General features: G+C 35.3%; 1 protein-coding gene across 14 annotated transcripts in view; it reads left to right on the top strand.

Annotated features, from left to right (window-relative positions):
• The window catches only part of DOP1A (DOP1 leucine zipper like protein A), a 93,982-nt gene that overhangs the window by 48,068 nt on the left and 24,575 nt on the right, over nt 1–21,339 (top strand). For 7 of the 14 annotated variants that reach the window (XM_064486911.1, XM_064486921.1, XM_064486916.1 and 4 more), the window contains exons 12-24: nt 231–345; nt 715–744; nt 1,041–1,274; nt 4,453–4,482; nt 5,957–6,578; nt 7,488–7,762; nt 8,867–9,019; nt 10,891–10,991; nt 12,381–12,640; nt 14,206–16,195; nt 17,014–17,158; nt 17,267–17,449; nt 18,961–19,086. In XM_064486911.1, the coding sequence (XP_064342981.1) occupies nt 231–345; nt 715–744; nt 1,041–1,274; nt 4,453–4,482; nt 5,957–6,578; nt 7,488–7,762; nt 8,867–9,019; nt 10,891–10,991; nt 12,381–12,640; nt 14,206–16,195; nt 17,014–17,158; nt 17,267–17,449; nt 18,961–19,086 (4,264 nt within the window). The remainder of the gene's footprint in view (nt 1–230; nt 346–714; nt 745–1,040; nt 1,275–4,452; nt 4,483–5,956; nt 6,579–7,487; nt 7,763–8,866; nt 9,020–10,890; nt 10,992–12,380; nt 12,641–14,205; nt 16,196–17,013; nt 17,159–17,266; nt 17,450–18,960; nt 19,087–21,339) is intronic. The other 7 variants (XM_064486918.1, XM_064486914.1, XM_064486913.1 and 4 more) reach the window with 6 other exon arrangements.

The following is a 21,339-nucleotide window of genomic DNA, read 5'->3' as shown; positions in this document are numbered from 1 at the left end:
ACACTTGGAAGTTCAGGTGGGAGTTACAGAGAGAGCGTAAGCCTAGGCATCTTTGGGAATTTTCCATGCAGAGGCACAAAGTGTCATGGGGGGAAAGAAACGTACTTCATCACAAGAACATAACTTTGTGCCTCCCAATGTTGACATGACTCTCATTAAAAAGACAGTAATGTCACATGTACTCACATCACTTGATAGTATACTTGATAAAGTGAATTTTGTCCTTTTAGGAGGACACTGCATGCCAGACTTCAGATTGGGCCTGGAGATAGTAGTGAGTCATCTGAGTTACAGCTAACCAATTTCTGCTTACTGGTGGATTTTTTGTTGGATATAGTTTCTTTGGTAAGACCACCTTGGTAAAAAAGAATATTGGGGAGATGTAATAACATTGTTCAAATATTTCATGTTGAAGATAAACCTCATCTTCAAATAAATTTTATTTTTAAAATTAAATTGACTTTTTTCCTTTTGGCATAGCTTTTTAAATAAAAGTTTGCAAGTATTTTGTCCTCTGACATGTATATAATCATATACAGTTTTTATATAATACATGGAATATACTTTATAATTGCATGTTATTGAAATCTTACGTGTTTAGTGTATAATGGTCTAATGCTGCATTTATATTCATACAATGATTCTATTAAATGAAGACTGTTGGAAATCTTTTCCCCTTTTCTCTCCTCAATTCTTTGCTTTCTCATTTTGAAGCCTACTAGAAGTATGAGGGTGCTGTGTCAGGTATGATGTTCAGCCTGTTTTGTTTTTAACTGATTGAATTCACTTTTGTTATAATTTCAGTAATATAACAGATAAAACTGGGGTTCTTTTATAATGTATGTTTTGAAGTACTTAAGTTGAGAATTTGGGAATAGAGATTTTATGCCATTAATAATAAATGACCATACATTGTGAACTAAGAGCATGATACATATAAAATGAGTAAAATTATTTCCTTTTTTATATAAATGAAAAATAAATAACATAACTGCGGTTGTCCACTTTATAAACTTTGGTCATTTCACTTTTATTTTCAGGAGACTTATATTGAAATCCAGACAGAACACTTGCCCCAGTTGCTGCTCAGGATGGTATCTGCCCTGATAAGCCATCTCCAGACACTGCACTTGTCTGAACTCACAGATTCACTCAGGCTCTGCTCAAAAATCCTTAGCAAGGTTCAACCTCCTCTGTTATCTGCCAGCACTGGAGGTGTGTTGCAGTTTCCAAGTGGAAAGAACAACTCAGTCAAGGAATGGGAAGACAAAAAGGTAGTGTTTTGGCTGTTATTTTTGTTATTAGACCAGTTATATTTCTTCAAGGCAAAACAGTTTCTTGGTAAAATCACTTACACATAATCATTTAAATGTTTGTGAATCTTTCCTAGATCCAAGTGTTGTGGCAGTAGACCATCTTGTAGTGCAATTTAACTGTCTATATCAACACTTTCCAAAAGAAATATAGTGCAAGCAATAGATATAATTTAAAATTTTCTAGTAGTTACGTTAAAAAAAAAAGAAACAGGTGAAAATAATTTTAATTACATTTTATTTAGCCTATTATAGTCAATACATTTCAACATGTAATCAATATAAAATTGATGTAATATAAAAAAATTAGTCATGTATTTTACATCCTTTTTTGTACTAAGTCTTCAAAATTCCAGTGTGCATTTTATATTTACAGCCCATTCAAATGCTAAATTTTTATTAGAAACACTTGATCTGTGTTGAATTTCATAAAATTTACATTTGAAAAATTAAATTTACATAACCACATTATTCTCAACATACTTAAAAGTTTTCTCATAACTAAATTAAGTATCACTTTTTAAATTCTAATTAAAATTAATTGAAATAAAAAATTTAGTTTCTCTTGTCAGGTCGGCCACATTTCAAGAGCTCAGTAGCCACATGTGGCTAGAAGCTATCATACTAAACAGGAGTTTCTAATCTAAAGTTTATTGGTCCTTTTCATATATACACTAAACTTTTGACATGTTCTTCAAGTCCAGAATCTTTTTGCTTTCCTCAGTCTTCCAGATTATTAATGCTTACTTTATGAAGTTGAATAGAATTGTAACACTGTTGACCCTTGAACAACACAGCTTTGAAATGAGTGGGTCCACTTCTATGCAAATTTTTTTTCAATAAATATATTTGAAAATTTTGTGTAGATTTGTGACAATTTGAAAAAACCCTCAGATGAATGCACAGCTAGAAATACCAAAAAAATAAGAAAAAGTTAAGTATGTCACGAATGCAGAAAATATATGTAGATATACATACAACATACAAAATATACATTAAGTGACTGTTTATGTTATCAGTAAGGCTTACGGTCAATAGTAAGCTTTTAGTAGTTAAGTTCGGGGAATCAAAAGTGATATGTGGATTTTTGACGGTATAGGGAGTTGACACCTCTAACCCCTGCGTTGCTCAGGGTTAACATAAATTTTAATGTTTGGCACTAGTAACATATTTGAAAATCTATGAAACAGTCGTGGAAAAATCAACAGTTTAAAAGCTTTCAGGTTTATAATATTATAGGACTTCTTAGTAAATATTAATGAAAACATTCATGGAATTAGGTAATTACATTGAATTCAGACACACGGGCAGTATGTTAAAACAAAGATTTAAAAATTTCTAGCCTGTTTGGTTCATTACCTAAATCCTGGGTTAATGTAGTTGCCCTTACTTTTCTTCAGTTGATTTTTAATTTTTTTAGCCAGGCTAAATATATTATCAAGATGATTTCATACATTCTTTTCCATGAAGTCTAAACCCTAAAATGTTTTTTTTGGACCTTCTAAATATATTGGTTTTCATCTTTGATCAATTTAAATATATCCCAGGATTATCCTACATAAACTAAAACTAGTCTGTCTTATTTTCCTTTCTACCTGCTTATTATTTATATGTGATATATATTGACTTGTTGGACAATTCATTTTGCTGTGCTGTTTGTCCTTAATTTATGCCTCTAGGATCTTCTCAGAAATAAAACTAAAATAGATATGAACTTTTATTACTTTGATTTTTATTTATATGAGATTATTGAGAACAGGGAAAGGACCTCAGCATTCTCTCAATAGTATACTCAAGTATGTGAATATTTACTATGTAAAAAACATCCGGAGACACTTTATTGATTGTTACAGGTAAGGTAAATGGGAACACCCATTTATGTTAAATGAAGGACAATGAAATAATATACTTTTTTTTAACATAATGGTTTATTAACCTTAGGTATGCCTTCCCCCTCCCCTTGCTTTTATTTTTGTTGCCTGTTCCCAGTGCATCTGTGTCCTTGTCTATTTTTTACTGAAGCACAGTAGTGTTATCTTCACTAAGATGTCTAAAATTGATCATATATATCATACTTGAAAACTGAGAGTATTTTCTGTATACCTTTGTTTGAAAGTGTAATTGAAGGAATGATTCTTTCCAAAATTAAAATGTGATTTTGTCTCCACGCACTTAGTACATTTTTGTTAACTCAGTCTATTAGATTTCTATGCCCAAATGTCCAAAACATGTAATTCCTTTCTTTTTCCAAAAATATATTTATTATAAAGTAATCTGAAGCATGGTTATGTAGTTTAGACCATACAGCTTATAAATGTATGCAAGTGTGACTGAATTTATAGTGTGAATTCTATTAATATAATATCATCCATTGTTTTATCACTCTTATATTAAGATTAGTACAGAAATAACAATAATAAGCTAATGACAGTTTTACCGTTTAAATAAGACTTTTTAAAAAATGTATTAATACAAGATTTTTCAAAGGAGAAAAACTGACAATTAAATTCAATTCTGATGGCTGCCTCTAAATTTTGGCATTGTAATATGAAAAATTCTAATGCTGTGATCTGCTATGGTGAAAGGAGCATGACATTTAGAATCATCTAATCTGAGCTATTCTACTAACTCCTAAGCTTATTTGCTATAACCTTGGTCAAGTTTTGTATTTCACTTCCCTGAGCCTCAGTTTTCTTACCTTTGAAATAGAGAAAACAACCTCTCTTCATTCAGCACCCACTCTGTGTAAGTAGTGGTCAACTAGGCACACCTAGGTGAACTCTGTCCCTCTCAACCCTTTCTTGCCAGTTAGAAGATACACATTAAACAAATAATTGCACATTTAATTACAGTTGTGTAAATGTATGCAGGAAAATACGGAGTGGTAGGAATCTGACCTGGAGTGGGGCCCGAGGAAAGCTTTCTTGAGGAAGGCTTGTTGGAGTGAAGCTCTTGAGGAATGAGGGTGGGGGAGGTAGGAAGACGAAAGCCCTTGACAGAGGAGGGAGCATTTGCAGAGGCTCTTAGGCAGAAAGGAGCACTGTGCAGCTGGCCAGGGGAGGCACTGTTGCTGAGGCAGGTAGGAGCCAAGTCTTACAGAGCCTTCTCACTGTACTAAGGCTTTTATTCTTTATCTTAGGAGCAGTGGGAAGACACTGAAGGGAAAAAGGCAAGTGACATAATCAGATTTGTGTATTAGAAAAATTACTCTGGCTGCAGTGTGGAGTGTGGATCTGAGAAACAGAAATGGATGTGGGGAGACAGACCTGCAGTAGTGCAGGTGAGAGGTGGTGATAATATGTACTAACAAGATGGGGGAGTGAAGCCAGGAATGGATGGATTAGCCCTATATGAGGAGGAAAAATCAATAAGATGTAGTAATGGATAAGTAGGGTAATGAGTGATTACTAACATTTATTAAATGTTTACTAAGTGGCAAGTACTAGGCCTGGTGCTTTATATACAGTGTGTTACTTAATCCTCACTGGATCTGTAAGATGTACGACTTAGTCATCTCAGTTACATTGATTTGGAAACCAAGGTTTGGAGAACTTAAATAACTTGCCAAGCTGGAAAGTGGCAGAGCCTTAGCTGACTCAAGGCCAACACCCTTGACTGAAATAGATATAGGAAAAGTGGAGAGGAGAGGTGGATAAGGTACCAAGAATCACTCCTGGGTTTGTGCCTTCCTGGTATGATGACTGTGGGGTCATTCACTGAGGCGGGAACACTGCATGAGGCCAAGTTTTGTGGCAGCAGAGCATTTGGTGTATATCTCCAATGATCCTCCAAAAGATCACTTTTTAGTGATCTTACTCAGATTCAAATTATGCTCTGACACAGTGATCCAAGGAGTTTGTGATACGTACTTTTGTTTGCTTAAACCAAGCCAGAAAATAGCCTTGATGATTGTACTCATACTGTCTTTATGGAGAGGGAAAGTTAAGCCATTCCAGCTCTGTTCTACTTCAGTAGCTGGTTCATTTTTTGTTTATATTGTAATTAATTGTCTCTTCTCCTCTAGATCATAAACAATTCCTTTTATTCCTGGTATCTGATATGGCACAAAATGTGGGTTCAGTAATTGTTCATTGGAAGAATGTAAGATTAAAAGCAAACATTTAAATACTATTTTACATATTTCAGACAGAAATTTCACATTCATATTCCTGGAGAGAAGACATATTCGATTTCATGTGTAGTTTTTAAAATGTCATTTTTTAGCCTTACATATCTTATTTCATGCATTGTTTAGACGTTAGGAAAGTGATTTCATGAAGTAGATTGAATAAATTGTTAGTAGTTTGAAAACAAGGATATAGATCCTAGAGATTTCTATATATACACATTTTGTCCTCAAGAACCTAAGCCTAAACTATTTGTATAGTGAATAATAAATATTGAATGACTTAATATATTAATTAGAACCATATCAGTATTTTTTATCATACATATATGAATCAGTTGTAGAAACTGTTAACATTCAACCAAATAATGTAGATTAAGTTGTGAAACGTGAATTAAAAGTTGTGAGTAAGTCTAATCTGAAACTGACTTCTCTCAAAACATGACCATTTTTAATTTTTAATTCCTAAGATATACATCTAGCTACTCAGCCTTTTGCTCTTTTTAATCTCTACCAGGTATCATCAGTGTCTCTTGAAAATCCTAGTGAAGTGTTTGAAGATGGAGAAAATCCACCAAGCAGTCGATCATCAGAGAGTGGGTTCACTGAGTTTGTACAGTATCAAGCAGACCGAACTGATGACACGGACAGAGAACTGAATGAGGGACAGGGGGCAGCTGCCATCCCAACTGGTAGCACATCCTCCGAGACAGAAACGGCCTCCACTGTGGGATCTGAAGAAACTATCATCCAGCCGCCTTCTGTCGTCACTCAGGGATCAGCCTCCCAAAGTGGGAAGACAGCCCAGAAAACTGCAATGCAGTGCTGCTTGGAGTATGTCCAGCAGTTTCTCACCAGACTTATCAACCTCTACATCATTCAGAGTAACTCTCTTTCTCAGGCTTTGGCTACAGAGCATCAAGGGGAGCTCAGTCGAGAGCAAGGAGAGACCTTGAAATGGGACAGGGATTCACATGGAGATGTAAAAGAGAGAAACATAAGTAAACAAAAAACTTCAAAAGAATACCTTTCTGCCTTCCTTGCTGCCTGTCAGCTCTTCCTGGAGTGCTCAAGTTTCCCAGTTTACATTGCTGAGGGAAACCATACGTCAGAGTTACGTTCTGAAAAATCAGAGACTGGTAAGGTCATTTCTGTTTTATTTCTTTTTAAATACTTTCTATGGCACGTTTTTTTGTTTTATTTTGTTTTTTGTTTTTTGTTTTCTTTTTAAGGAGCACTCAGATAATAAAACTGGGTTTTTTCTTTTTTTAGCCAGTTAATTTTTGAAAGTTATTTTAATTTGTTGATTTTTTAAAATGAAATACTGTCATCATGGGGACATTGATATGTTGGAAAATTTTGTGATTTTGATGTCTTTCACAGTTTTCTTGTAAATGAGCAGAAGGTAAGGAAATTAATTCCTTTCTCTGGAGAAAAGTAACGTAACATTTATATCTACTGATTTCCTTTATTATAACTAGCATCATCCCTGTTTGCCTTCATTTAAATTTACGTATGTACACACATAGTGCAGTGAGTACTGCATCATGCTTATTAATTAATATACTGTTTTTCAGGACAGAAAGTTGGTTGTATGACTTGGCATAAGAAAAATACATATTAAAGTTTATTTGCACATACTAACTACTGTACATAAAATAGATTTAAACAACAAGGGATAGAAATGTATAGTACCTACTGTATAGCATGGGAAACTATGTTCAATACCTTGTAATAGCCTATAATGAAAAAGAATATGAGAAGGAATATATATATATGTAAAACTGAAACACTATGCTGTACACCAGAAATCAACACAACATTGTAAACTGACTATACTTTAATTTAAAAAAAAAAAGTATATGAAATTCTTGTTGCTCAATTTTCTTACAGCTCTAGTCTAGGTGAGAAACCATGGTTTTGTTAACAGATCAAGGCTTAAAAGTGTTAGGTAGAGGTGCTTTGTTTTTTGAAATTAACTTGGAAGTGAGGGTATGTAGGAAAGGTTTAGCGTAATGAGCTCTGTTGGCTTTCTTCTTCCGTTTCAGACTGGGAGCATGTGCAGCCTCCACTGTGGCTCCAGACTCTGATGAATGCTTGCAGCCAAGCAAGTGATTTCAGTGTGCAGAGCGTTGCTATTTCACTTGTCATGGACCTGGTAGGATTGACTCAGTCTGTGGCCATGGTCACGGGGGAGAACATCAACAGTGTGGAGCCCACACAACCCTTAAGTCCAAACCAGGGAAGAGTAGCTGTGGTTATTAGACCTCCCCTCACTCCCGGCAATCTGAGATACATAGCTGAGAAGACTCAGTTTTTCAAGGCAAGTTCTAAGAAATACGTACATGACTAAGATGACACTTGATCTCCTTTACTTAGCAGAGATTTTAAAGATGACGATCAGGCTTAACTGAACCCCTCTTAATATCATACCATATAGGGAAAGATACCACACTTGATCAGCACTGCTTTGCCAATCTTGTTCCCAGTTCTGTGAGGAGAGAAAAAGATGAGCGTGAGGGGAGTGTGAGGGTCAAGAGGAAAGCTCATTTACACAGTAAAATGTATTTCCAGATAAAGAGGTTGTGACACTTCTGCTTTTCATAGAGGACAAGCTCGGCTCTCCAGAACTCCCAGGAAAAGTTTCTCTCAGTTATCTGATTATTCTTCGTGATGCATGATGTCATTCAGAAAAAAATGCAGTCTTTGATTCATATCACAACAGTACATATGATATCCTCTACATAGAAAGAACATCAAGTATATTTGACTTAAGCAGTTAGATTCTTGATATATACCCATTAAAAAAAATTTCTTAATATGATTTCAAGTCATTGTGCCCCTTCAGAGAGCTCCCCCTGCTAGGTTAGAGTTGGTTTCTATAATACTGTGGTGGTGAACCCTAAAGATCGTTGGATTTTTGTTAATGTTGTCATAGATCATTAAGTTGGGTTAACACACATAGCACTGAAATACATACAGCCTCTTTTATACGTTATAAGTAATTTAGGTATTTGGACTATGAATTATGTTTTACTTTGCAGCATGTAACTATAAACATTAAATTGCCTTCAGTGTGGGATTTATATCCTCTTAAAGAAAATGTATTCCAGCATCACTTTACTAAACATCACTAAAATAGTGAAATGGGTCTTATCTGGGGCCTGTAAAAACTGCTTACATATCTGATGTTTAAAATAAATTTAATTAAAGGACTATCATAAGAGGTTCTAAGAGCTTGGATGACCAGAAAGTGGGCAGATGGAAAGCTACACTTTTAAATCTCATTCCAGTGGCAAAACAAGTAATAAAGACCTTCTAGGCCTGGCAGTCAGAGGCTTGTTTGTACTTAATAGGAAATGTTTGTTTAATAAGTTTTCATTTACAGTTTTGTAACACTGACTTTTACATTTTTTTTTTTCACTAGCATGTAGCTTTAACTTTGTGGGACCAGCTGGGAGACGGGACGCCTCAGTACCACCAGAAGAGTGTGGAACTGTTTTATCAGTTACATAACTTGGTTCCTTCTTCAAGCATCTGTGAGGATGTTATAAGTCAGCAGTTAACCCATAAAGATAAGGTGAATTCTCCTCTTCTTATCCTGTGCCCACCCTACCCCCGTTCCCATTGCACTATCAGGTAAATTATTGAAACTCTAGGAAAATTTCTGCATCTAGTATCTGAATAAGACACAACATAACTTCATTCAGAGTGATCGTCATATCTTTTTCAAATAAATATATTACATTCATTTTAGAGGAAAGTTCTTTACAAAAGTATCAGTAATATGAAAAATCAAGCAACCCAAAATCAAATATTAGGTTTATTTCTTGGCTCAGGATGCCAGTTGTTGGGTAGTGATGATTAAAGTTGTCGCTGGTCCAAGCTCTTGGGTCGTTTAAAGATGTATTCAGTGGCCTCAGTTATGGAACTGATGAATACATCAACTCACGTATATGAAATGGAATAATGTGTGTTAAGTTACATTTATAAGCTATAGAATGCTAATATGTGATATTATGTTATTTGCATTATAATAAGTATCCAAATAAGGATTTTGTATCCTAATGTATATAAAATGATATAAAAGTCAGAGTAAAGATGGCTGAATTATAAGTGGGCTTGAGAAGAAGTGTCATCATTGTGATTGACCTATTCAGAGTAACTTAATGAATTTTATGGTCTTCCTGTGTCTGCTCTCTTAATATAAATCAGAGATTTTATTAAACAGCTTTTAGGAGTGGATTGCCCTCATTTTTAAAAATTCTGAATGCTTGTGAGTTTGAATGGGCTGTTTTCAGAAAGACGTTGTGCTGAGTACATGAAGCATTTGGCAAGGGGAAAGTGGCAAATGAAGGAGTAAATGAGAAAAATGAAAAGTTTATTCCAAGAAAGATGTCAAAATTCTAATTCTGCTTCAACACATTCTTTCAGAATTGTTCAGAAAATTTTAAAGCTTTGTAATAATTTGTTTTATGTTAGTTATAAATCTAGGACAAATTACATACTTGTTTACTTGTATAACATTTCATTTTTAAATAAATGTTGAGTTCTGAGTAAGGATATTATACATCCATGAAAAAAATTAAAATACCTTTTATTACTTACTTTTTTTCTTTTTAATGTGTTTGTATTGGTTTATGTACAAACATAGGCTTTATAGGAAAAGCATTTCTTAGGCTCACAGAAGAAGCAAGCACTCTAATCTATCACAAACAATTTAGCCTTCAGGTAAAAGATTCCTGATTTCGGGGATCTTTTACTTGAAGGATTCTACAAATGCTAGAGAAAGACTATAAAATTTTGGATAATATCACAATTTCTACTTGATTATATATTAATGCATGTTCCTTATCTAATACCAAATGCTGGTCTTTCTAAATAACTTATTTTTATAGCATTCGATCCATTGTTATCCTAACACTTAATCCTTTTCAAACAATTCCAAAAGTGATTTAATTTTTTTCTTGAAGAGATTATTTTTTTAGGTGTTTAAATTTTTAATCTAACCAGTTTTATAAGTAATGACAAATTCATGGGGATTAATGTATAATTTCTGGGATTTAAAGTAAATTTTATAGTGCCATAAATCAGCTTTGGCTACTATGTATTTATATTAAAATGGGAGGGGGAGGCTTCCTATACTCAAGATATCATAACATGCACACTTATTAGTTCTTTCCATCCCCTGTTAGAAGATAACCTAGTAAACTGATGACCTAGTCTAAACTAAATAATAGTTTATGTGGCAGCATATGATCCTTTAGGTTTAATATTCTGTATATGTTAAGTATTTTCTACATTTCTACTTCCATAAAAAATATGGCTTATTTCATTGTGTAGTGGAGTACTGTGAACATGAACATAATACTCTGTCTTAAACAGCTACTTTGATTTTACTAACAGCAGTTAATAAAGAATAATAAAACAATCTCTCATATTTGTCGTCAGAAAATAAGGATGGAGGCACATGCAAAGTTTGCAGTTCTTTGGCATTTAACGAGGGACCTCCATATAAACAAGTCTTCATCCTTTGCAAGATCTTTTGACAGGTTGGTTACACTTTATATTCAGATATTATAGTCAGATACCTTAATGTTTCTTTTTTTGGGAATCCTCTGGCTAGTTTCCCTAGGGTAGAGCAGTTTGCAAGTTTTATAAAGAGAATTTATAAATTATTTTTAAAAATCTAAGCTATATTAAAATGCATGGCATTTTCATAATCTGACAGATTTTCCCCTCCTAGCTCTGAAGCACCCAGTGCCCCTTTTCACTGGATGACTTCATCAAGTTTCTGCTACGTGCCAGGTGCCATTCTAGGTGTCAAGGATACAGCAATAGATACAGCCTTCTTGAGTGTATGTTCACATGCAGTGAAATTTCATATAAACAGTAGCTTGTATAAGTGTTTCTCTAGCAATTATTCTCGATATTCTGCCTGAGCCAGACTGATTAAAATCTACAGCTAAAATACTGACAAACCCTCTTCCTTGGATTCAGAGAACCTGTAGCCAGCTGCCTGAGAGTGGTTCTGCTGTTTGTCTAGACCACATAGATGACTCATAACACAAATATGAGATTTGCAGTAACTTCTGAGAAGATGCCATTTATAGATAGATTTACATACATTGGCAAAAGATAGCAGGCTCACCAGCAAGTCTCAGAGAGGTGGCTCCAAATGTAACTATGCTTAAAGCCCCGCCCAGGATCAGATTGGATGTTACTTCAACTGGTGATTTTCAAACAGCATTACCATTTTAAAATGATCTGCTATTGAACCCCTATAATGAACTGGGCCCCAGGCCAAGGTGCTTTACAAATACCATCTCTAATTTAATGACTACCTTTCCTCATATAATAAGTGAGGCAATGAAGCCCCAATGGTGTTAAGTGATTTGCACACGATCATCCTACATGAGGTAAAGTAGATGGCCCAGATTTGACTCTTGGGTTTTCTGATTCCAAACCATAACTCCCCACCTTTCACAGGTCTTTCCTGGAATTAAGCACATCACTTTGATCATAAGGAGAATGAGAGCAGAGGAGCATGGACCAACATAGAAGTAGTTTTGACTTACAGGGGGTCTAGTGTTTGGTGATATGAACAGTAATATGTTGCTAAAAGAAGACTAATTCTCTCAGATTTTCTTTCTATTCTTCATTATTTATCTTATAAAAATGTTGTATATGAAATTTCAAAAAACACAAGTATATAAAAAAGGAAAGGACTATTTTCTCCTTTCTCATTGTATCTTCTGAAAGTAGAGATTAAGATTATTAAAATGCTGTGGTCAAAAGATATTCTGAAGTGTAATTACTTTAAAATAGTTAATTCAAAATAAGAAACACAACTTATAATAATGTTAATTTCAGAGCAATTAGAGTATTAGAATTAAAGTAGGTGTTTTGTTCTTTGTTTTAATTATTGGTATTTATTGTAGGTCACTGTTCATCATGTTAGATAGCCTTAACAGTCTCGATGGTTCTACTAGCTCTGTGGGACAAGCCTGGCTGAACCAAGTCCTACAAAGACATGATATCGCGAGAGTTTTGGAGCCATTGCTATTGCTCTTGCTTCACCCCAAAACTCAGAGGGTTTCAGTGCAGCGTGTACAAGCAGAACGTTATTGGAATAAGGTTCCCTGTTATCCTGGAGAAGAGAGTGACAAGCATTTCATGCAGACTTTTTCCTGCAATAATGGTGAATATCACATGGAAGTAGAACAACTTTATCTAGGATTAAATTATTAAAAATAAATTGTGAGAGGTGAACACAGCAGTGACTGTCAAGAGACTCAAACGTGAGAATTTCTCCATGGGTTTATTTTCTCCACTCTGCGTACACTAGCAGCACTCACGTGGGCCATGTCAGAATGTACCCCATCAATGACCATCTTAGAGAACTTGGATCTCTGTTTTTAGTTGACTCTTTCAGGGAAGGAATCAGCACAACTCTGATCAGAAATATTGTTCAGTTTTTTAACAAATAACCTTTAGAATTTATAATCCTGGTCCTGCAAGGCTCTATAGATACTTCACTGGGAATTTATAGTAGCTTATAATGCACCTTTATACTTCACGTGTTATTTTCCTCATCTGTGCAGTGGAAATGATAATACCCACCTCTCAAGGCTTCACTGTGAATGTTGGATGTAGTTATGTTTGTGACATTTTTAGTGCAGTGACTGGCATATCATAAGTGTTTGATAAATATTCACTATTATTAGAATAGAGTCCACACTTCACAAATTGTCAAATGATGTCCTCTATAAAACATTGATAATGGCCCCTTAGATAAGTGTACCTTGGGGACAAAAGACTCAATATTTCATTTGTATCTTTTGTCAAATAACACTGTGAGGTCAGTAATAAAAAGGTCATTTTACTGAGCAGGCAGCTGATGCTTAGAAGGCTGTGGCTTTCTCAGAGTTCAGCGCTGGTACATGATGAGGCTAGGACTGAACCGTCACACTGCTACTTCATCTCTAGTGTGTTTCTGCAGAGCCTTGATTCCTTCCTCTGGCTTCCTCTCCACTGTTTTCCCTGAATCCTCTAAGAACACTCTCTACCCTGCTTATTGCCAGGACTTCTTTGTGTTAGCACTTTGCCTGCCATGGTTCCTGCCTGTCTGCTGAATTCTCACCACTCCCCTGAGAGCATTCTCAGGCCTCACCTGTCATGTCATGATGCTCTCCTTGAATTTGAAGCATCTGATTTTGCACTACTTGTATGGAGCTAAGCCTTCTACCTTTTCTAAAAGAATGCCATCAACATAGTATGCCCCTCAAAAAGTACAGAGATGGATAAATGTCTATGACCCCTTACTAATTTTAAACTCCTTAGAGAGAACAGTGATGTCTTTACTTTCCCTTACCCTTCTCTCCTGGTTTAGGGTCTTACTCAAACTAGATAATTTTTAAATGGATGTTGAATTTTATTAAAATCAAAGAGATTATTATTTATATATTAATGATATACTAAACTATTTTAAAAGGTTGTCTTATTTGGGGATAAGGGCAAAGTTTTATATTATCTGTGTTAAATGTGCTGTTCTAATTCAGTTGAATAATGGGCCTTCTATTGTCTTAAATTCTAGTTAAGTCATCTGTATAATTTTCTAACTTAAGAGGTCAAATATTAAGAAATATTTTAATAGGAAAATGTAAGGAGATAATGAAAATAATGATTAAAAATCTTGTTGAGTCTACATTCCAGTTATTTTAATATATTTTATATTTTTTCTTTACTCTTTTTCTCATATGCTAGTAAGCCAGGTACAACTCATTGCATCTAAAGGAAGTGGTGAAAAGACACTTACCATGGATGAAGTAGAGAACTTCAGTCTTACCGTGAATCCATTAAGTGACAGATTGTCCCTTCTGAGTACCAGCAGTGAGACAATTCCAATGGTTGTATCTGAGTTTGATCTTCCAGACCAACAGATAGAAATACTTCAGAGTTCTGACTCTGGATGTTCACAGTCCTCTGCTGGAGACAACTTGAGTTATGAAGTTGATCCTGAAAACGTGAATGCCCAAGAGGACACCCACTTGCCAGACGCAAGCTCCCCAGATGATGATGTTCAGCAGGTCGTGTTTGACCTGATATGTAAGGTCGTAAGTGGCCTTGAAGCAGAATCCGCATCTGTGACATCTCAGTTAGAAGTTGAAGGTATGCCCCCAAAGGACAGTGATGCAGATCCAGGCGAGGAGGTAATGAAAAGTGAAGATCAGTCTGCTCAGCAGAGCCAGAGTGCTATGCTGAGTAACGAAGGTTCTCCATTTCTGTCTGTGTCCGCAGAGGGAGGCTGTGAGTGTGTGCCGAATGGCATCTCCAGAAATAGCTCCTCACCTTGCATTTCAGGAAGCACACAGACTTTCCATGACTCTTCTGTTGCTTCTGCAGAAACCAAATCTAGACAGAGAAGTCACAGCAGTATTCAGTTCAGCTTCAAGGAGAAATTATCAGAAAAAGTCTCAGAGAAGGAAACAATTGTTAAGGAGTCAGGTAAACAACCAGGAGCAAAACCTAAAGTAAAACTTGCCAGAAAAAAGGATGATGACAAGAAAAAAACTTCAAATGAAAAACTCAAACAAACCAGTGTATTCTTTAGTGATGGTCTGGATTTAGAGAACTGGTATAGCTGTGGAGAGGGAGAAATTTCTGAAATTGAGAGTGACATGGGTTCTCCAGGATCACGGAAATCTCCCAACTTCAACATCCATCCTCTTTATCAGCATGTGCTTTTGTATCTCCAGTTGTATGATTCATCAAGGACTCTGTATGCTTTTTCTGCCATCAAGGCCATCTTGAAAACTAACCCTATTGCTTTTGTAAATGCCATTTCAACCACCAGTGTAAATAACGCATATACCCCTCAGTTGTCTCTGCTTCAGAATCTCTTGGCCAGACACCGGATTTCTGTTATGGGCAAAGATTTTTACAGTCACATTCCAGTGGACTCAAATCATAATTTCCGGAGTTCTATGTACATAGAAATTCTTATTTCCCTCTGCTTATATTACATGCGTAGCCATTACCCAACTCATGTCAAGGTCACGGCACAAGATTTAATAGGCAATCGAAACATGCAGATGATGAGCATAGAAATTTTGACACTCCTCTTCACTGAGCTGGCAAAAGTCATAGAAAGCTCAGCAAAAGGCTTCCCTAGTTTTATCTCTGATATGTTATCTAAGTGCAAAGTTCAGAAAGTGATTCTTCACTGTTTGCTGTCATCCATCTTTAGTGCACAGAAATGGCATAGTGAAAAGATGGCAGGTAAGAACATGGTTGCTGTGGAAGAAGGTTTCTCAGAGGACAGCCTTATCAATTTCTCAGAAGATGAATTTGACAATGGCAGCACACTCCAGTCTCAACTTCTGAAGGTGCTTCAGAGGCTCATTGTTCTAGAACACAGGGTAATGACTATCCCCGAAGAGAATGAAACGGGTTTTGATTTTGTTGTATCTGATCTGGAACACATCAATCCCCATCAGCCCATGACTTCCCTTCAGTATTTGCATGCCCAGCCAATCACATCTCAAGGCATGTTCCTGTGTGCAGTGATACGAGCTTTACATCAGCACTGTGCTTGTAAGATGCATCCGCAATGGATTGGTTTGATCACATCTACTCTGCCTTACATGGGAAAAGTTCTCCAGAGAGTGGTTGTTTCTGTGACACTACAACTTTGCAGAAATTTAGATAATCTAATTCAGCAGTACAAATATGAAACAGGATTATCTGATAGTAGGTAAGGGCTGATTTTTAATTTTTTTACCCTTGACATTTTTTACGTACATGACTGCTTGATCATCTAGAAAGTCAGTCGCAATTTGGGTAAATGAATTAGTGGTTATCATTAGGTTATAAATGGTCTGTTATTTTCACAAAGTAGAAAATTGAGGAAGAGTATCAACAGAAGAATCAAGAGTGGGAAAGAGAAGAAATATACAAACAGGACTCTTTTCTTTTAAGAGCTAAAATTCACTGTGATGCTCTTCTTGACCGAGCTGGCTAAAGTAATAAAAAACTCAGCAAAGGGTTTCCCTGATTTTATCTGTTGTGTTATCTAAGTGCAAATTAACTTCCCACTAAAATTAATTTAAAATAACAGATCTTTTCCCATCTGATTTTATTTCTTATTTTGTATTTTCATGGTTTTGGTGGGGGAATTTCATCTGTATCCCCTGATCATGTTTAAATTTAATCTGTCAAAAATTATCCAGATGTTTAATAGACTAACATCTGGTTTGTCTCCTGTATAACCTCAGGCACTAGATGTAAAATATAAGAAAACTACCTGTATCCTTTAATACTTACATGCCTGCCATTGCGTGCTTGCTAGAGATTCACTGGCTGTAAATATTTGTCTATTTTGTGTAGAATTTAGTATCTGGAAAGAACCTTAGTACATTTAGTGTGACTCAAGTTATTTTGTAGAAGAGGATATAAGAGCTCCTAGTTTATTCTTTTAGTCATTTATTTATGTAATATTTATTGAGCACTTAACTGTGTGCCAGCACATACTGGACATTTACTGTTGATAAAGCATGAACTTTTCTTTCACAGAACTTATGTTCAAATGGATACATTTTATTTCAGACCTCTGTGGATGGCATCAATTATTCCACCAGATATGATTCTTACTCTCTTGGAAGGGATCACAGCCATTATCCATTACTGTTTGCTGGATCCTACTACACAGTATCACCAAGTAAGACCACACAAATATTTGACTGCTTTTTAAAAACGATGAGGCCTAGTAAGTCCCCATTTGCAAACTTCAGTAAGTGATAAGTTTTTTTCCCCCTGACTTTAATAGCTTTTGGTCAATGTAGACCAAAAACATCTGTTTGAAGCCCGCAGTGGAATCCTCTCAATCCTCCATATGATCATGTCCTCTGTGACACTGCTTTGGAGCATACTGCATCAGGCCGATTCTTCGGAGAAGATGACTGTGGCTGCATCGGCCTCTGTTACCACTATTAATCTTGGAGTCACGAAGGTTAGACAATTTGCACTTCATCCTGGAAGCTTGAGTCTGTTTGAGGGGGACAGTAAAAGCTCAGTGGTAGAGCGCGTGCTTAGTGTGCAGGAGGTCCTGTGTTCAATCCCCAGTGCCTTCGTTAAGGGGGGAAAAAAGTCTATTTGAGAACATTCCCAAAGATTCTGTTCAGAATTTCTGAATAATTCGAGTAGCATTTATGGTACTCTACGTGGTTTATGTAATTAGTTATCAAATAATTCTTAAACATTTTATTGAATCACAAAATTCACCCTTTTTAAGTGTATACAATACAGTGATTTTTTTTTTAAGTAAATTTACAGACCTGTAGTACTATCAGCACAATTAATATTAGAACATACCCAGCACCGCAGGAAGATTCTTCATGCCCATGGGCGGTCACTCTGCTCCCAGCCCTAACCGCAGTCACTAATCTGTTTTCTTTGAGGTTCATTCATACATGTTATAACTTTGTTCCTTTCTTTAGGACATTTCAGGTTGACATTTTAATGTGCAGAGCTCTCCTGGAAAAGTTTAGCAATATGTACAGAGATTTTTCACTTTCAGTCTTTGACCTAGTAATCTACTTTAGTAATGAATTCTAAGGTAATCAAAATTATGCAAATATATATATAAATATTCATTATAGCCTTTTAAAATGGCACAAAAAAGAGAGCTTAAACAATAAGGGAATAGTTAAATTATTCTTTCAGTGGTACATTATGTAGCCACTAGTAATCGTGGTTTGAAGAATTAGTGAATTGAAAAGGCTTAAAAATTTAGTGAAATGGATGTTACATAACTGAACAAATTTTATTTCCAATTATGTAAAAAAAAACTTTATCTGTAGAAAAAGGGAATAAAGTTTATCTGTTAACAGTGATTATCTCAGGATGGTGAGGTTAATGGTTGATTTTTAAAAATTTTTTTTCATTCTTATACTCTTAGGTATTTTCCAGATTTTCTACTTTGTATTTAGAGAGAAATTATGTCAGTGTTCGAAAGCATGTTACACCATGGCAAGTTGTCAAATTGATATCCCTCAATTACCTAATGTTGTTCCTAGACCTGACTTCCCAGATCTGGGAGTCACGGGAGCACACCTGGCGCTGTGGGAAAGGGTGAAAATCATTAGAAAATTTTAAGTACGGATGTTTGGATTACACTATGCTTTTTGTTTAATTTCACTTAAATATAAACCCTTTTTTAAAGAACTTACATCAAACGTAATTGAAATTTCGTGTTTTGTGTTTTTGTATTACCTCATTGCAGTGAATAGACTCTTGCATTTGTTTGTTTGATAGTTGCCATTATATAAGGGGTTTTTTTTCCCTTTTGAATTAAAATGACTGTGGTTGAGTCTCTTAACACTATTAGAGTTTCCTCTACCATTATTTAGGTAGTGAAACATACACGTACTATATGTTATTTCAAGAAAAGCTAAAAATGCAGCCTAGTTATTAATGCTTTCATAATTTTTAATTTACTCATCATTTGCTTACTTTTTTTAGAACTTGAGGCAGCAGATCCTAGAATTATTGGGGCCCATTTCAATGAATCACGGCGTTCACTTTATGGCTGCCATTGCATTTGTATGGAATGAAAGAAGACAGAACAAAACTACCACTAGGACCAAGGTATATGTTTAACCATTTGGTATGTTTTGTTTTTTCATTTGATAAGCACATGGTGAGTGCATGCTAATTTCCAGTTCATTAGTTACAGAGGCGCTGGGATGGGCTGAGTAATGGAAGAGCAGCAAGTTTGTCTACAGGTTTAGATAATGATATATTGCCTAAACTTCTTATATATAAAAGGTCTTATGTGAAAAAAGAAATTAGTATGATATTAAAACTGTAGCTATATTTTGCATAGAAATGGGAATATAGTACAGTGTTTTTTAGATGATAGTCATTCAAGGTACAGAGCAAGAATATGGGGAGAAATTTTCATCTGACTAGGTTTTCATTACAACATGACAGCTTGAATAGTTCATTCCTAAGTGTAATTCATGTATTGTCTTTGACTGGATTATATATGTGAAAATTTTGTTGCTTTGTGGGTTTGAAAGCTCAAAAAAGTATTCTATATTGTAAATACTGACTCATTAGAATATTAAGATTAATAAATAATTTACATTCCTATAAAATAAGACTTGTCTAGCTAAAGGCTTCTGACCTGTTATTTTTGTGTTGATTTCACATAACATGCTGATATCTCTAAAGTAACAAAAATAAACATTCCCACTTACATGACACTATTTTGCATATGAAGATTCAGTAGTAGATAACTACATTGAACAGAATTAAAATCCTGGACTATTTAAAATTAATTAGGCACATGTTGTTTAACATGGCATATTGAACACATGAATTTTTCTCTGCTATCTTCCCAAAAGTGAGCGTAAAAAAATTTTAAACAACAAAACCCACAATGACAAAAAATTGGGAGAGGGAACCATAAAAAAATGAGAAGTATCGACAAAATTTTGCAAAATGAAAAACACTTGTCTGAGTTGTAACTGACTTAGTAGAGCAGAGAAAGCTGATATTTAATCTGTGTTGCTGCAAGAAGGGGATTGACTCCCACTGTAAAACTACAGACAATTTCTGAAAGTAGAAGAAGCAGGTACTTCTAAAAGCAAAGGGTTAGAATGGGGCTGAAATCTGGAGGATTGATGGAAAGTTTATAGTTCCCTTTTTCCCAGCCCAAGCAACCACCCACTTCTCTTACCCTACTGCATCAGTAGGCTAGAGTCAAGTTTACTCTGAAACGTTCATCAAGAGAGGCTCTGGATCCAACGGCACAAGGTTCACACAGGCAGAAATTAGACTTTATGCTGAAAACCTCATTCAGGAGAAGTCTGCATAGTGAAAATGGTAATCAGCCTCACCCCAGCAAGATAGTGGGAAGCTATTACGTCCCTTGGGTAGGAGTTTGAGATAGCTATTGAAGTTTTTGAGTCTCCTAACAACAACAACAACACTAGACTGTTGTCACCACACAGGAAGGCTCACCTGTCCAGTAGTCTTGCACACAAATGCTAAACTTCCCATCACTTTTTAATTTCTTTTTGAAAGAGAATAGTAACATGGTTGTTAAGAGCACAGACTTTGAACAAATCCCTGGGGTTCGAATCCTGACTTCTCACTCACTGGCTGTATGACCTCAGGGTAGCAATACAACTTCATGGGGTTGTGAGAATCAGAAATGTGTATGTATATATACACACACACACACACATACATATACACACAAACACATACATACACACATATACACACACCATATATATATATGTGAAGAAAATATTACACAAAGTGGGAAAAAACAGTATATATATACACACACATATATATGGCACTTAGACCAATGCCAGGCACTTAATAAGCACTCTGTAAATATATAGATATAGTTATATTATTACTACATTTAAATATGAATAGACAGCCAAGGAATACCAGTCACATGAAGAAAGCCTCTAAAAAATAGGCAAAAATCAGAACTAGATAGAGACAGTCAAAAGGAACAATGCAGGTAACAGAAGAAAATGCAAATAATAGTAATGTCCTTCAAGAAGTAAAACCCTATTGCATCCATGAAATAAGAGATTATAAGAAACAGCACTGCAAAAATTTTAAATTATCTTGAATAGTAAATTTTATAGCAGAAGCAAAACAAAATCAGTTTGAGAGTTAGAAGAAAAAGTAGATAAATTACCAGAAATAGAATGTAAATTTAGAGATACGGAAACTAGGGGAAAGGAGATTAAAAAATTAGGGAAATGATACTGGAGGCTCAATATCTTTTTGAAGAAAGAATAGAAAAAAATGAGGGAGAAAAATAACTGAGAAAATAGTACAAGGAAATTCCCCAGAAATGAAGGAAAT

Source organism: Camelus dromedarius, chromosome 6 (genome assembly GCF_036321535.1).
Source record: "Camelus dromedarius isolate mCamDro1 chromosome 6, mCamDro1.pat, whole genome shotgun sequence".
Classification (NCBI taxonomy): Eukaryota; Metazoa; Chordata; class Mammalia; order Artiodactyla; family Camelidae; genus Camelus; species Camelus dromedarius.
This window is presented reverse-complemented; position numbering and strand designations above follow the sequence as displayed.